Raw genomic sequence first — 14,229 nt, forward strand, 5'->3', positions numbered from 1 at the left:
CCTGGTCATGTCCAGTGACTAGTATCAAGATTGTTTCCTAATGAGCTTTTTTTTTTTATTATTTATGTATTTTTTAACCACATGCATTTACACTTGTTAGACACATACATGTTCAGCAAGTCAGACTGAAATCCAGTTTGTGGGACAGAATATGCAAATTCACTTGTTGCAGAGCAATTGTTATTGGCATTTTTGTCGAGCTAGAAGGAGTTGTGGTGGTTGAATGCATCTTGAAGATTTGCATGTGTTTACACTGCTCTAAAATGTGACTCCCCTGCAGCTCAGACCACCTGCTGAAGCGGTTTGTTTGAATGATCATATTTGTATCTGTTTTAAAAGCATCTTGGGTGTGTTTACACTTGTATTTTATATAGGCTTATCCATTTGTACACTGACTTTACTTTTATGATGCGTTTTATGGTTACAGAAGCCACATGTTACAGATGAGTTTGGCATTGTATTAGTTTAGGCTGTAACAAAAATTAATGTATGCTGTTCTATTTGTCTCCTTTCAGTGTGGCGTGCAGTAAGATAGCTGAAGGGTCAGCTATGATTAGCTTTTAGCCTAGCACTCACTCGCTACTCCAGTATGCACTGTGCCTTTGAGTGGTTGGCTGTACTCTGTGGTAATTCAGTTTGTTTTTGATAAAGCAGACATTTGATATTTAAGAGAAAAGATGTTAATAGCCGTTCATGTAAGGATTAAGCCTTACATAGGCTACCTTTACATTACAAGCTACTTTGCTCAAATCCGATTTGGATATCTTGACAGTTCACATTCACTAATATAAGTGACCTGTATCTGTGTGTAACGTGTGTAACAACAAAAACTGTCATGTTTGAGAGATTCGTAGCTTTATAAAGGGAAATGGATGTGTTGGCAGCTCTATTGTGGATTAACTTTTGCTGGAATGGAGAGTAAACAGCTAGTCTGAAGTTTGCTTTTGCTGTTTTTGCAGCTATAGCCTCACAGCTTCACCAAGAGATGTGTGAATAAGAGAGAGAAGTACATAGCACATTCATAAAAGCCTAAAGACGCATAAATTCTGACTTGACCGTTCACATTCATGTTGCAAGTCTATGGATCGGATACATATCTGATTTAGGACCATATATGAAAATATGATTTGAAAAAATCTAATTTGACACATTCACACAGCTATGAAAAAAAATCAGATCTGAGCTACATTGAGAAAAAAAAATCAGATTTGAGTCACTTTAGCCTGGTAATGTGAACGTAGCCATAGAGATCCACTTAGCTCCCTTGCTTTCTGAGTTACACATCCATGGATGCGAACACAAGAAAAAAGCACAGTCACAAGACCTAGTTTACATGAAAACCTGTTTTATTATATATCAAAGTCTGGTAGATATAAAATCACCAACACAACCACATTCCTACAAAGTGACCATCTTTTTTTAGCATCACAGTTTTAGGTGGGCTAGATGTAGATCATGTATCCTGTGTCTTAACTGTTGATGTATCTTGGTGTACCAGTTGGTTTGGAATTGGGTTTCATAGCCCTGTTTTGTTTATTCCAGATTTACTTATTAATGATGAGACAGCAGTGTTGTCTCAAACTCTTGTTGTTCAACTTTGCTAAGGAAAATACAGTTTTCAGTTGTAGGTCACCTCTAAAACTGGATTAATCAGATTGTCTACAGACTTCCTCAAGTTTCAGAGTAAAGGACGTTTGCCCAGAATTAATCGATTCATATGAGAGCTGGCTGACTTGGCTGGAATCTTTTCCTGACAGTGAAAGAGATATCTTTGTGGAGTACGAGTATTGATCTCGGATCAGTTTTGCCTTTTTTTTTCGTTTTGTTTTAGTGGATATTGCCGCATGAGGAAGCTGCAGCAGAAGCACATCCCACATTTGACCTAGACATAGAACAGGTTATTTTGTGTAGTCAAACGTTCTAAAATTCAAATAATATTTGCAGACCATTTTAATATAGATGGAGATGTGCTAAAAATGTAGAACTTCTGATATTACAAAACTAACAGATGCCTTTGGATTTTGACAGTAGAACCTACTTATAAACATGAAATGAAGCTTAAAATTAAAGCTAAGCTTAATTAAAAACAAAAATCACTTTTCGTCATTAGTGATTTGTGGATTAATCCCTCCCTTCACATCTCACCAGAGCTCTTCTCAACTGATAAATGTAGTATATATATTTTTTTTTTTCATATACTGGTGTGTTTACACTCCTCATCTCTGAAGGCCAGCGAGTGTGCAAAACAGCACACTGTCACCTCCATCATATCTCTGAGGTCCGTGACATTCTCTCCTCTGCTGACAACAAAAAACTAATGCATGCTTTTGTGTCAGCTAGGCTGGATTACTGTAATGCTCTCTTATCTGGCCTGCACAAGAGCTCTGTTCACTATTCTGCATTACTGTGGCGTTCTGAGAGTTCTGTCATGCACCAGAATGTTCATAAAGCAAGACACCCACAGTGTTCAAACCATAAATGCTAATCTGAAACCCTCTTTCTCCACAGATGAAGGTGCTCTGGTCCGTGCAGCCCAGAACCTGGGCTTTGTTTTCTCGGCCAGGACCCCGGACAGCGTCATTGTGGAGTCTGTAAGTGTAGAGCAGTGATACTCACCCACTGCAGCACTTCTTCTTCTCCTCTCTGCCTCCTGCTGCTGCAAGTCTGTCCCACACTCCCTCTATTCCACTGCAGTTCTGTAAAAGCTATTGGGTTGTGTTATAGGAACAGTCCTTTCTCTCTTTATAAAGAAGACTTTATGGAATCTGTAAGTGTGGAGCGTTTCTGAGATGAGGTATTGTAGTAATAATGCTCATTGATTTGGTGCTGTGTTTCTGATAGATTTGCTGCGCTGTTCGGGTTATAGATTAGGTAGTGACACAAAAAGATTCAGACACACTGATTCCATGTAGGGGAAAATGAGTTCTCTCGTTTTTTTACACTGGTCTCCATGGAGCTGTAATGAGCTTCTCTTTACCCCCCTCTTTCTTTTGCTCCTTCTCTCACAGTCCTTCTTTTTCCTTTATTACCTTCATGAGGTGCTATCCCCTCCCCCCTTTTTTCTTTTGCTTCTTTTTTCTCCTTTTTTGTTTTTGTCTCTTTCTTTTGGTTTGTCTTTGTTTTATTGTTGTATCTTTTGTTGTTTTTGATTGACAGGGTGTATCGTGTGAGAGGGGACAGGGACCAGTGACAGCCAGGCTGAGATGCTGTAGACAGTTTTGCACGCAGGGCTGTTAACGTGTGCAGATTGAGCTAAATTGAATTGTCAGGGCAGAGATACAGCGCTGTGCTGAGCGAGAGAGAGAGAAGTGGGGGAGAGCGAGAGTGAGAGAGAGAGTGAGGGAGAGAGAGAGAGAGAGCGAGGGAGAGAAAGAGCAAGGGAGAGAGAGTGAGGGTGCAAGGATGAGTGAGTGAGCAATGAAGATGGAGGAAGCAAGGGAGAGAAAGAAGGAAAGAGAGTGAGGAAGAGAGAGAGTGTAAGGGAGAAAGCACAGTGGAGAGAGTGCAAAAGGAAGAGCATGGGAAAGACTGGTCGAAAGAGAACAGTGGAGAGAGAGAGACAGAGCAAACGAGGGAGAGCACAATGGAGAAGGAACAAGGGGATAGAGAGAGAGCCGGAGTGAGTGTAAAGCAATAAAGAAGCAGGAAGAAAAAGCGAGGGAGGTAGAGTAGTGGAAGGAGATTGTGAGCAGGAGAGCATGCAAGGGACAGAGATACAGAGAAAACAATAAAAAGGGAGTGAGCAAGGGAGGGAGAGTGAGGGAAGTAGAGTAGTGAAGTAGGAGAGAAAGAAAGCAAGAGAAAGGGTGCAGCGTAAATGAGGGAGCAAGGGAGAGAGCACTGGAGAGAGGAAGAGGGAATGAGTAATAGAAAGCAAGATAGAGAGGTATGTAAAGGGAAGGAGCGAGGGAAAGTGCAGTGAAGAGAGAGAGCAAGGGAAAGAGAGAGAGGAAGCAAGAAAAATAAAAAGTCTGACACTGTGTAGTAGCCCCTCTCCCATCACCTGAACCTATTGGCACCATTTTTCGAATGCAAGCAAATGCTCACAGAAATGCTACAAAATCTAGTACAAGTCTTCCCTTGACTGTAGAGGCAGTTATTCCAACAAAAGCAAAATACAATTTTTTTGAATACCCTAAACTTTGGAAGAAACAATGAATAAGCAGATGTGCCAATACTTACAATGTGTTTCTGAAAGTAGTGCAGAGAAGAGAAGTCATTCAGGTTTGCACTGGCACAGTGATGGGGAACTCTCTCACCCTTCATTAAGTAATTAAAGGGTAGACATTCCTGGAATTTCATCAGAGAATAACAAATTTGCCTCTCTCTTTCTCTCTCTCTCTCTCTCTCTTTCTCTCTCTCACAGCTTGGTGAAGAGGAGAAATATGAACTGCTGCATGTCCTGGAGTTCACCAGGTACAGTCATGTGCTTGTTGTTAATTTATATACTTATCCTAAAGAATACACCCAGTAATTGTTGGATTGCAGTGCTATTCAGAAGGAACATAAATGTTACCAGCAGTAATACATTTTTCAAAAGTATATTTTGAACTAGACATAAAGTGGTGTATAATACAAGTATAACCCAACAAGCCAGACGTCTCAACATGGAGCTGAAGAGGTTCCTAATGGTGTCCTGTGATAGGGGATAGGTCTGGCCATGAGGCTGACAATGGTGTGTGTAGTATCTGTGTCTTCAAGGCAAGCTCTAAAGATGGCAGGAGTATGCGGATGAGCATTGTCCTGTTAAAAAAGCACATTGAAGTGTGTTATAAAATCTAGGGCCACTTGTGTTGTCTGTTGATCATTGATCATTTTATTTATTCTGAATAGCATCCCAATCAAGCATTTTTGTCTGGGTGCAATTTTATTTGTAGTTGAGTTGCAGACTAAAAATGGGTCTTATTGATGTAGTGTTTTCCTCATTACAGTGATGATGATGATGTGGTGATGATGATTATGACTGTCATTTTCTCCCCCAGTGCCAGGAAGAGGATGTCAGTCATCATGCGGACTCCATCCGGAAAGATCCGCCTCTACTGCAAAGGAGCCGTGAGTGTCTGTCTGTCTGTCGCTATGGCAACAGAGTGCTACCAAACGGTGGTGACTGTGGCAACACGGCTTTTGAGTGTTTTCTCCAACCCTTCTAAAAGCAGTGCAAACACACTCGTGCACACATACATACGATGTTGGGTGCTGGCAGTGTATGATTTGCGTGTGTTTTAGTTAGTGTTATAGCTGGCAAAAATATATAGAGCGTTCTGGATTCACAGACAGTGAAAGCTGATGAAAGCACTGCTGTTTGCTGCACATGTTTAAGCATTTAATGCTGAGACAAGAAACCACCATTTCTGCCTTTTTGAATGTCATTTAAAACCACTTCATATATGAAAACATAGTCTACATGAAACTGGTGGCACTAAGCAGGCATTGTTAAGCCTGCCAGATCTGTCAAAGCCTTAAGTCAAGAGAGGTGCCTACCTGTTGACCCCTGTAAAAAGCTTGCAATGTAGAGGTTGAGAGGAATATGGGTAAACAAGCCTAGTGTAAGCTCAGTTATTAGGTCCACTTAGTCCTGTATAGTTTCATTTATTTTAGCATGGCAGCCTGGATATACATCTGTCCAGAGTTTAGTCAGTAGCTGATGAGACGTTAGGTAAGGCGAAGTTAAGACAGTAAGTATACTAAAGTTCATCCGGGTTCTTCTGGGACAGCTCTGGAAAAAAATAAGAGAGTTCCTCTGATTTTGCTATTTATAGGTATATGTTTGAGTAAAACATTGTTGTTTTATTCTATACTATGGACAAGATTTCTCCCAAATTCAAAAAACAAAAATATTTTAATTTAGAGCGTTTATTTACAGAAATTAAGAAATGACTAAATAAAAACAAAAAAATGCAGAGCATTCAGACCTCAAATAATGCAAAGAAAACACGTTCATATTCATAAAGATTTAAGAGTTCAGAAATCAATATTTGGTGGAATTATCCTGGATTTTAATCACAGTTTTGCATGCATCTTAGCATGTTCTCCTCCACTTCTAGTGCAAGAATTCAAGCAGTTCAGCTTGTATTGATGGCTTTTGATCATCCATCTTCCTCTTGATTATATTCCAGAGGTTTTCAATTTGGTCAAATCAAAGAAATTGTGGTCTCTTTTTTTTTTCCCCTCTTTTCTCCAGAGCTGTATTTCCCAGTACACACGTCCATCTGGCACCCATTTATATCTTTCCCCAGACAATTTACACTTTGCCATGAGTTTGCTGACTAGTGTTAAACCTTATTTATAAGATAACACCTCACCACTGTAGTGTTACCTCAAGCTGTCCCTTGAGGTAACACTACATTATTAGTCTACACACTACTATCCCTTGAATTTTGGCATGTCAGTGGAACACCCTGTCCCATCTATGATTCTACCTCTCTTGAATCGCGCTGCTCTGTGATTGGCTTGAGCAGGAACCCAGTGTGGCCATTCATCCACAGAGATAATCAGTGATGCTGACAGGCTATCTCTTCTACAGGACACTGTGATCTACGACCGCCTGGCAGACAATTCCAGATACAAGGATATCACACTCAAACATCTGGAGCAGTTTGCTACGGAGGGTGAGGGCACACATTCCCACTAATGCATCTTGTATAATTTTGTAATTTATTTTTTTGCGATTTATGGTTAATTTTCAGATAGTCCATCTGGAAGTGGGACAAAGTGACGTATGATCAGATTGTTTTGTTGTTCGATCAGTAAAAATTAATATTGTTAAAGGATTCCTGCTTGAAAATGTGGGCTTAGCTATCAATAGCAGCTGTTTAAATAGTCTTACCATCTCTCTCAAACCCATTGTAGCAGTGAGAGACTGAACTGCAGCATTGCAGTCTTACTGGGGGCCTTGCAATCTCTAATGTTGTGAACATTCTGCCCCCTTGTGGTTTAAAGCCAAATTGCAGGGTTTGTACGCCTCCATTAATATCCAATTACAGCCCTCATCTTTCCCCCCCAAGCTTCTGCAAAAACACTATATGACCAAAGACAGGTGGACATCCCTTCTTATAAATGCATAAAGTCAATTAAATTCACACCCATTACTGACACAGATAAAGTACAAATACACACTCACAGCTTGTCTACTCCCTCTAGAGGAGTGCTACAAAACAAATAGGACTTCCTAGAGCACATCAGTGCTCCAGAGTCTAGTAGAAAGTCTTTCCCTGATAATAGTTACAATTACTTTAACAAAAACATGATAACCACTTAATTAACTAATTCTATGGAAACCATGTATGAGCAGGCATCTCACAACATCTGTGCAATATAAGCCCTATCCGGACGGGATTAATTTTTTACACTACTCAGTGATAAAACTCCTGCATCCGGACTGCAATTAAAAAAACAGGTGGACCAGTGAGTTTTTTGGCTCTCTTGCTCACATGACATAAAGTAAGTAGCACCCATGTTTCCATTTGCTGTTGTGTTTACGCAGATCTCCGTCTAAACATGCACCCAAAGTGTAATTATGGTGCGTGGCAGTGGACAAGTAGCTATTTTATTAAACGGTGATAAAAATGTGGATCTGGACAGGACTTAAAATAGAGGTTGTCTGAGAAAAACACGTACATGATCTTTCCGGATTAGAATAATATCACAGAGGACCCCAAAAATAACCCAGAAAATTACCCCAAAACCCCCTGAGAAACTAATTCTATCCAGATAGGGCTATAGTCTTAGTAAGAGCAAGAAGAATAGAAAACTAGTCAAAAAATGAGTACTTGTCCTTTTTGAAAAGGTTTGTTGATTTACTCAGTATAAACAACTGACTTTTCCTTAAAACTTGAAGGGTAAAATAAAAAAAATGCATTTACTTTTTGTGTGTGTGTGTGTGTGTGTTGCAGGTTTGCGTACACTGTGCTTTGCGGTAGCGGACATATCAGAGTCATTGTATCAGCAGTGGCTGGAGGTACATCATCGAGCCTGCACCTCTCTACAAAACAGAGCTCTCAAACTGGAGGAGAGTTATGAACTCATTGAGAAGGTCAGTACACTGCCTAGTACACACACACAAACACACACACACACACATACACACACACACACACATCCGTATGAGTCAAACCTGAAGGCAGATGGCCCAGCGGTCGTGGTGTACTGACCTAAGTGACTAGATGGTAGCTGTGTTGAATCCTGGCTAGCTCTTCTTGTACAGTTTAAAGGATTTCTCCAGTGTTTTTCAACCTTAGCTCCTCGTATTTCTTTATCTGTAGGGTAGGGTTGATCACAGGGGCCACATTTTTTTCATGTAGTTTTCAAAGTATAAAAGACTTCTGGATTTGAAGCTCAGTATTCTTGGAATAGAAGCTAACACGTGTAAGCGTGTACTAAATGTTTTGCTGTATAACATGCAGCTTATGCTAACCATTCACTAAACGACTTCGACTCTAAAAAAAAAATAAAAAAAATAAAAAAGACTTTTAATGGACTAAAGTCTTACACCCTCTCACATCTAAAGACAAGTTACAGACTTTTTTGTCACAGGCTAAGATTTTGCGAAGACTGCAGATCTTTCAGGGTCACTATTTGCAAGACTGCAACTAGATTCTTTCTAAAATTATTTCTCAATTCCTTATCCATGTCCAGTTCCGCAAACATAACATTCCCGCACTTGCCTTGCGGCTTCCCGTAGCTCTTCTGTTCATTGTTACATTGTTCACATCAGTATTTGCGTGAGCCAAGTCTCAATTCTTACGATTATATTAAGCACTTTTGATTTTATCTAAACGCCGGACTTAAACATTCAGTCCAAACCACCTTACACTGAACGATCAAGATAACGCGACCGCAACTCGACTCTAGCAAGACTCTCTTGATTTTATCCTGACACTGGAAATTTGTCTGCGATGGTTTGAAAATTATTTGGTGTGAGGCAGTAGAAATCAGATCTCATATTTGTCAAATCTGCTTGTCCAACTGCTTGTTTAAAGCTCATTTAAACTGATAATTAGCCATTGCTTCTCTTCTCATACTACACATTAAACATCAACTATTTGAGCTAAAATTTAGACAGACCCTGTAATTCTGTCGGATATGACCAATTCATAATTGAAACTGGGCTAGAATAGAACAGTGTATGTCTGGCCTAAATGTGCATTTCAGTTTGCCTCCAAGACCAGGTTTGAGAAACACTGTGCTAATGATTGATAAGGAAAGGGAAAAGGGAAAGATCATTACTGTAACAAATGATTTCTGCTGTAATCTGCTTAAATTGTATAGTAAAAATGTTTGATTTTAAAATCTAACGTTAAGACCCATTTATAGTGATGGGTTGATTAGAGAGTGTGGCTCTAGATATTTGGAGACCGTTACATCAGGTACATTTGTTTACAGAGCATGAGCTGTCTGTTCTGCACTAATATTTTCTAAACTATTCCAGTGTAGAAATCCATCCTAAAGGCTTTGCATCACTATAAAGTACATTTCATGTCAGCAGGTTTTCTGTTTCAGTACAGGTTAACATGTCTAAGTTACTTTCTGTGGTACAAAGCAGATGGCATGTAGAATATTTCTTTTAGGATTTCTGTCTACTCTGTGATCACTGATCCAAGCTGCTGCTGCTGGCCTGCAGGAATGGAAACCCCACTTCTAAACAGATTACCTCAACAAAAGAGAAATAAACCGTTATATCCCAGAGCAGGTTAATCAGAGTATAAACAAATAAAAATTGAAAGGGGTTTCTGTTGAAGAAATTTACATTAAATAGGCTTCAGTAAAACTGTACTGTGCTCTTTTAGAATTGATACACATTCTAAGTAACATCTGTTTTTGTGCTGAATGCTGATCAACAACCAGATCTGTAGCGCTGAGCTTTAGGTTGATTAATGCAAATTGGTCTCTTTCTGAGAACCTGAGGCATCTGAGAAGGAACAGGCCGTCTGTAAGCAGGCCGCCCCATCACAGGCCTGTGGCTAGGAGGGCCTTCAAAGTGCTGGACAAACATGGCTGACCACTTTCATTAATCAGGCTCTGGAGCGTCACCACCAAGCCTGCCAAGCTTCCTAAAACAAATGGACTCTATCAATCATGGACCAAAAATGTGCCATGTAGTTACAGAGCTGGACCAGCAGGGGGTGATAAGAGTGCTGGCTTTAGTGCTGGTCAGGTGTATTGGCTTAAAAGCATTTAAATATGCAGGACTGAGGACTGGCATCAGTGGTTCTGTTTAAATGATTTTTACTTGTATTATAAATTCCAAATAGGAATTAGAATGAGGCCCATGAATCTCTTGTTCTCTGGTTCTCTCACTCTCTCTTTTTCTCTCACTGTCTCTCTTTCTCTTCGACACCCACACCCTACCAGCCGTGCTTTGCGGTCAGAGTATGAGTATGTTTCTCCTAAATGTGCCTCCTCCTCTTTCCCTGATCCCACATCTGCAGCCAGCTCTGAGGGTACACCGGGTCAGCGGACCATAGGAAAGCACACACTGCAGCTCTGCCTTCTTCGTCTTTTCCTTTGGTGTTAAATAGCCATCTACTCCACACTCCCACTGCACATTACGGGAAGGCTTTTGTTTCCTGTGCATTAAGAAAGGAGAGGTTTCCTACCTTACTGAAAAAGGAATTCTACTGTATAATGTAAAGCAATGCATTTGCATGTTGAACTAAAGTGAAAGGCTCAGTTTAAAATGCTGCAAAAGTCAGTAACAACTACTGAATGATGAGTAAATGTGATTAAATATCATGAACACATTTTGTTTCACATATTAAGGAGATACTTCACCCACCTATGCTAACTTGGTTAACATTAAGTTGAATCAGGTGTGTTTTATTACAGAAGTTGTGATTGGCAGCCACTAATCCAACTTAAAAAGCCACACCGGTTCTTTTACTGCGGTCTGAGTTTAGTGAGTGAGCTCTGCTCTGTAATCTCTGCCGTAGAACCTACAACTCTTGGGAGCCACAGCGATTGAGGACAAGCTGCAGGATCGCGTACCTGAGACCATTGAGACCCTGATGAAAGCAGACATCAAAATCTGGATCCTGACAGGGGACAAACAAGAGACGGCCATCAATATCGGTAAGTTTACCCAGTAAAATTGACACTGTGTGACCAAGATTATAAGTGTTTTTAAAGAACCTTCTCACATTAGACTTAAACCAGTCCTACATTCCCAACACACCCGAAACAAGCCGTAAGAACACTGGTGCAGGTGTACAATTGATAAAACATCGTCTGGTGGGCCCTGAGGTCTGTCTGGTATGCGCTGAGGCCTGATTTGATAGCCACTGCTATAAAGAGAGTCTATTTCTCACCAGTGGTTGTAACTCTAACGTTAGAAATATTCTGTTGAATTTAGATTCCATGTGTATTTGGGAAAAAATTATGGTTGTGCAAAAATTCTGAGTTGGTGCTCTGTAAGCCAGGAAAGTGTACCGTTGCTTTAAATGAATGAAGGTAAACTTTGCTAAAAAATTGTTTAGGTTGAATATGAGCTATTAAACACTTTTTGTTAGAACAACTCAAATTCATTAGGTAGGAATAACCCAAAGTATACTTTGAATCATCAAGTTAACCAAAGGTAAAAAACATTTTAATATTTAAATAATTAAGTGACTGTTGTAAAACTGGCAAACATATTGACCATATAACATTGTGGTAATACAACTTGCTCTTGTAACCTACAGCACTGAAATAGCTGACCTTGTTAATAATGTAAAATAAAAATATTATATATTAGAATAATAGGAGTATTTAGAGCAAAGTAGCCTGGAGGGGCAGACTACACACTAAGGGTGAGCATGGAGGGGACACACATGCCAAGTATGCAAATAGATGGTGGCACGAATTTTACTTGGGCAGCCCAACATAAGGTAATACCCTAAACGTGACAATGTTTCACTGTAGCAACCATGCATAACATTCTTTTACTTACACTGATCACCGCCAAGGCAGAAACAAATTGTGGAATGATGCGAATATAACAGATTCTCCTTACACTGTAAAAAAAAAAATTGGGGAATTGAACCCTAGGTATATATTAACATTTTACTCATATTAACATATTTACATTTTACTCATATATTGACAAATAATTGAATTGGACATAATGGCCAATTTTTTTTTTTTAGTCAGAAGTAAAGAATTTAGCTGTAACACACACACACACACACACACACACACACACACACAAATCTGCCCTGACCAGCTCCCCTCAGCCATTGTAGCTGACCCCTCTTCCTCTGATGTGGCTTGTGTGATTAGCCTATACAGTGACCCGCTGTGAGTTTGGACTTCAAACATGCCTCTCTGCAGCAAGCGGTCCGGGAGCAGGCCCCAACAGAGCACGGTCTGTGGCCACCTTGCAGACTGAACCTCAATCAGGGCTTTGTGTTGAGCAGCTGCATGCTGATGCTCTCTCACACTCGCACACGACTCTGCTGAGGAGTATTTTTACAGCTTCTCAACTCAAGAAACACTAACCTGCATAAGCAGTCACTCTGTCATTTTTCAGGGTTTTTACTGCTCCTTCACCACCAGAACAAAGCGCTTTGGCGGATACTCACCTTTCACTACCAGATCATGCTGATCCTCACAGAGCTTTGCTTTGCCGTGCTCAGTAGCTGCCAGGCATGATACTTTAGCCTTTCATCTGAGTAATGTATGCAAATAGTACAGCTTAGACTACCATACAGGTAGAAAGTTGTCAAACAGAGAAAAACCAGACTGGTTTGCTGGTGGCACTGAAGAATATGTTTTAGATAAAATGGGTTCATTTTGTCAGTGTTCTTCGTAGCTATTACTAACTCACACAAATTAGAAATGTGGTGCTGTTTTATCACTATAACTAAATGGCAATGAACTGTGATTGGATGGCACACATTTAAATTAATATTTCAGAATGTCTGACAATAAAAAAAGAACTGATCATTAAAGAAAAACTGAAGATACAGAACGAATTTGACTGTGGCCTCAGTGCCCCCTTGCAGCCACTGAGGGAACTGCAGCCTCCAGCCTCAAGTATATATTGTTTCACAATAACATTTATAGTATTTAAGTGTGAGTGAGGGTGAGGCCTTCTGCATTAAATGATCGTTTTATTTATTTATTTATTTTATCTGGACAACTCTAGCCAGATGCAGATTTTTGTAATTGCAATTTTTTGACATTTCGTAAAATGATCTTTATGATCAATTTACATCCTGATATTCTTTTGGTATGTCAGTGTTTTTTCCACACTATGGAAATACTAAAGAAAGAAAACATATATTTTTTGTTCTGTACACATCTGTTTTCTTTCCTCCGCTGTATTTTATTTGTTCTCTCAACTACTCATCTGTAGTCTTTAGCATTAAATAAAAATGGTCTGAGTGGTGAATGTGATTTCAGTCTGAATGTGGTTAGACAAAACTAATAGCAGGTTGGCAGCTGCTCTGTCTGGATTGAGGTTGTTCCGGGTACCTGCTTGCCCTCTTTCCATGTAGGATTAACGTCCGCACATTGGTCAGCGAGAGAGGTGGGGGGGAAGTTAGCTGCCCTCTGCCTCAGCAGGCCTGTTGCTCTTGGCCTTGGTGTCACTGTAGCTCTCTTAGACTCTAAAGTGCAAATAAACAGCCTTCAGCCAAGCCAAACAGCTCTTCATGCCCTCCAGTAGCCCAACACTACAGCATTTACAGAAGGTTTAAGCCTCTCTGCTGTGCAGGGCAGCTAGGGCAGCTAATGTGACCACTGTGTGTAACCCTAATTACATTCCCCCTTCCCCAGCTTGTACAAAGACTGTGCTGTGTGTGCCTGTGAAAAATTTCCTAATACCTTTGAGGCCAGCGTCATTTAGTTCCACCTGTGTAAGAAAGTGATTTTGGAGAGTTTTTAAGAGAGTGTATTCAGAGAGCAATAGAGAAGGGTAAATATACAGGGTGAGAGATGTAAGACAGAGGAACAGACATGTTAAAGAAATTACAAGTCTGCTGTAGAGTAACTTCAATAAGAACATTACTTTTTTTGAACATGACCTCAACATGAATAGCTGGACCGAATAGCTTTAGACTTGATTGGGTGGTCATATTTAAATCTGCTGATGGTTGTGACCTCACAGCCACAAGGAATTCAAGCTGTTTTTGTAGTTGATGTTCCGGATCCAATCACATAACTTTCAAAGGATTGAAATGAGGTATAAAATATACAGATTACTGATGTTTCAAATTCCTCTGAGTGTGTGAACCGTAAGCAGCATGAGTGGCA

The 14,229-nt window shown here is 40.1% G+C and overlaps 1 protein-coding gene across 9 annotated transcripts in view; it reads left to right on the top strand.

Moving 5' to 3' along the window:
- atp8a1 (ATPase phospholipid transporting 8A1) overlaps positions 1–14,229 on the top strand; it is a 151,736-nt gene that overhangs the window by 80,701 nt on the left and 56,806 nt on the right. For all 9 annotated transcript variants that reach the window (XR_007441035.1, XM_049484487.1, XM_049484486.1 and 6 more), the window contains 6 exons: positions 2,509–2,591; positions 4,367–4,416; positions 4,983–5,052; positions 6,524–6,608; positions 7,893–8,032; positions 10,929–11,067. Coding sequence is in view for 8 of the 9 variants with exons in the window: in XM_049484487.1 (XP_049340444.1) it covers positions 2,509–2,591; positions 4,367–4,416; positions 4,983–5,052; positions 6,524–6,608; positions 7,893–8,032; positions 10,929–11,067 (567 nt within the window). In the remaining variant the exon portion in view is untranslated. The remainder of the gene's footprint in view (positions 1–2,508; positions 2,592–4,366; positions 4,417–4,982; positions 5,053–6,523; positions 6,609–7,892; positions 8,033–10,928; positions 11,068–14,229) is intronic.

This window comes from Astyanax mexicanus, chromosome 10 (assembly GCF_023375975.1).
Source record: "Astyanax mexicanus isolate ESR-SI-001 chromosome 10, AstMex3_surface, whole genome shotgun sequence".
NCBI classification, from domain to species: Eukaryota; Metazoa; Chordata; class Actinopteri; order Characiformes; family Acestrorhamphidae; genus Astyanax; species Astyanax mexicanus.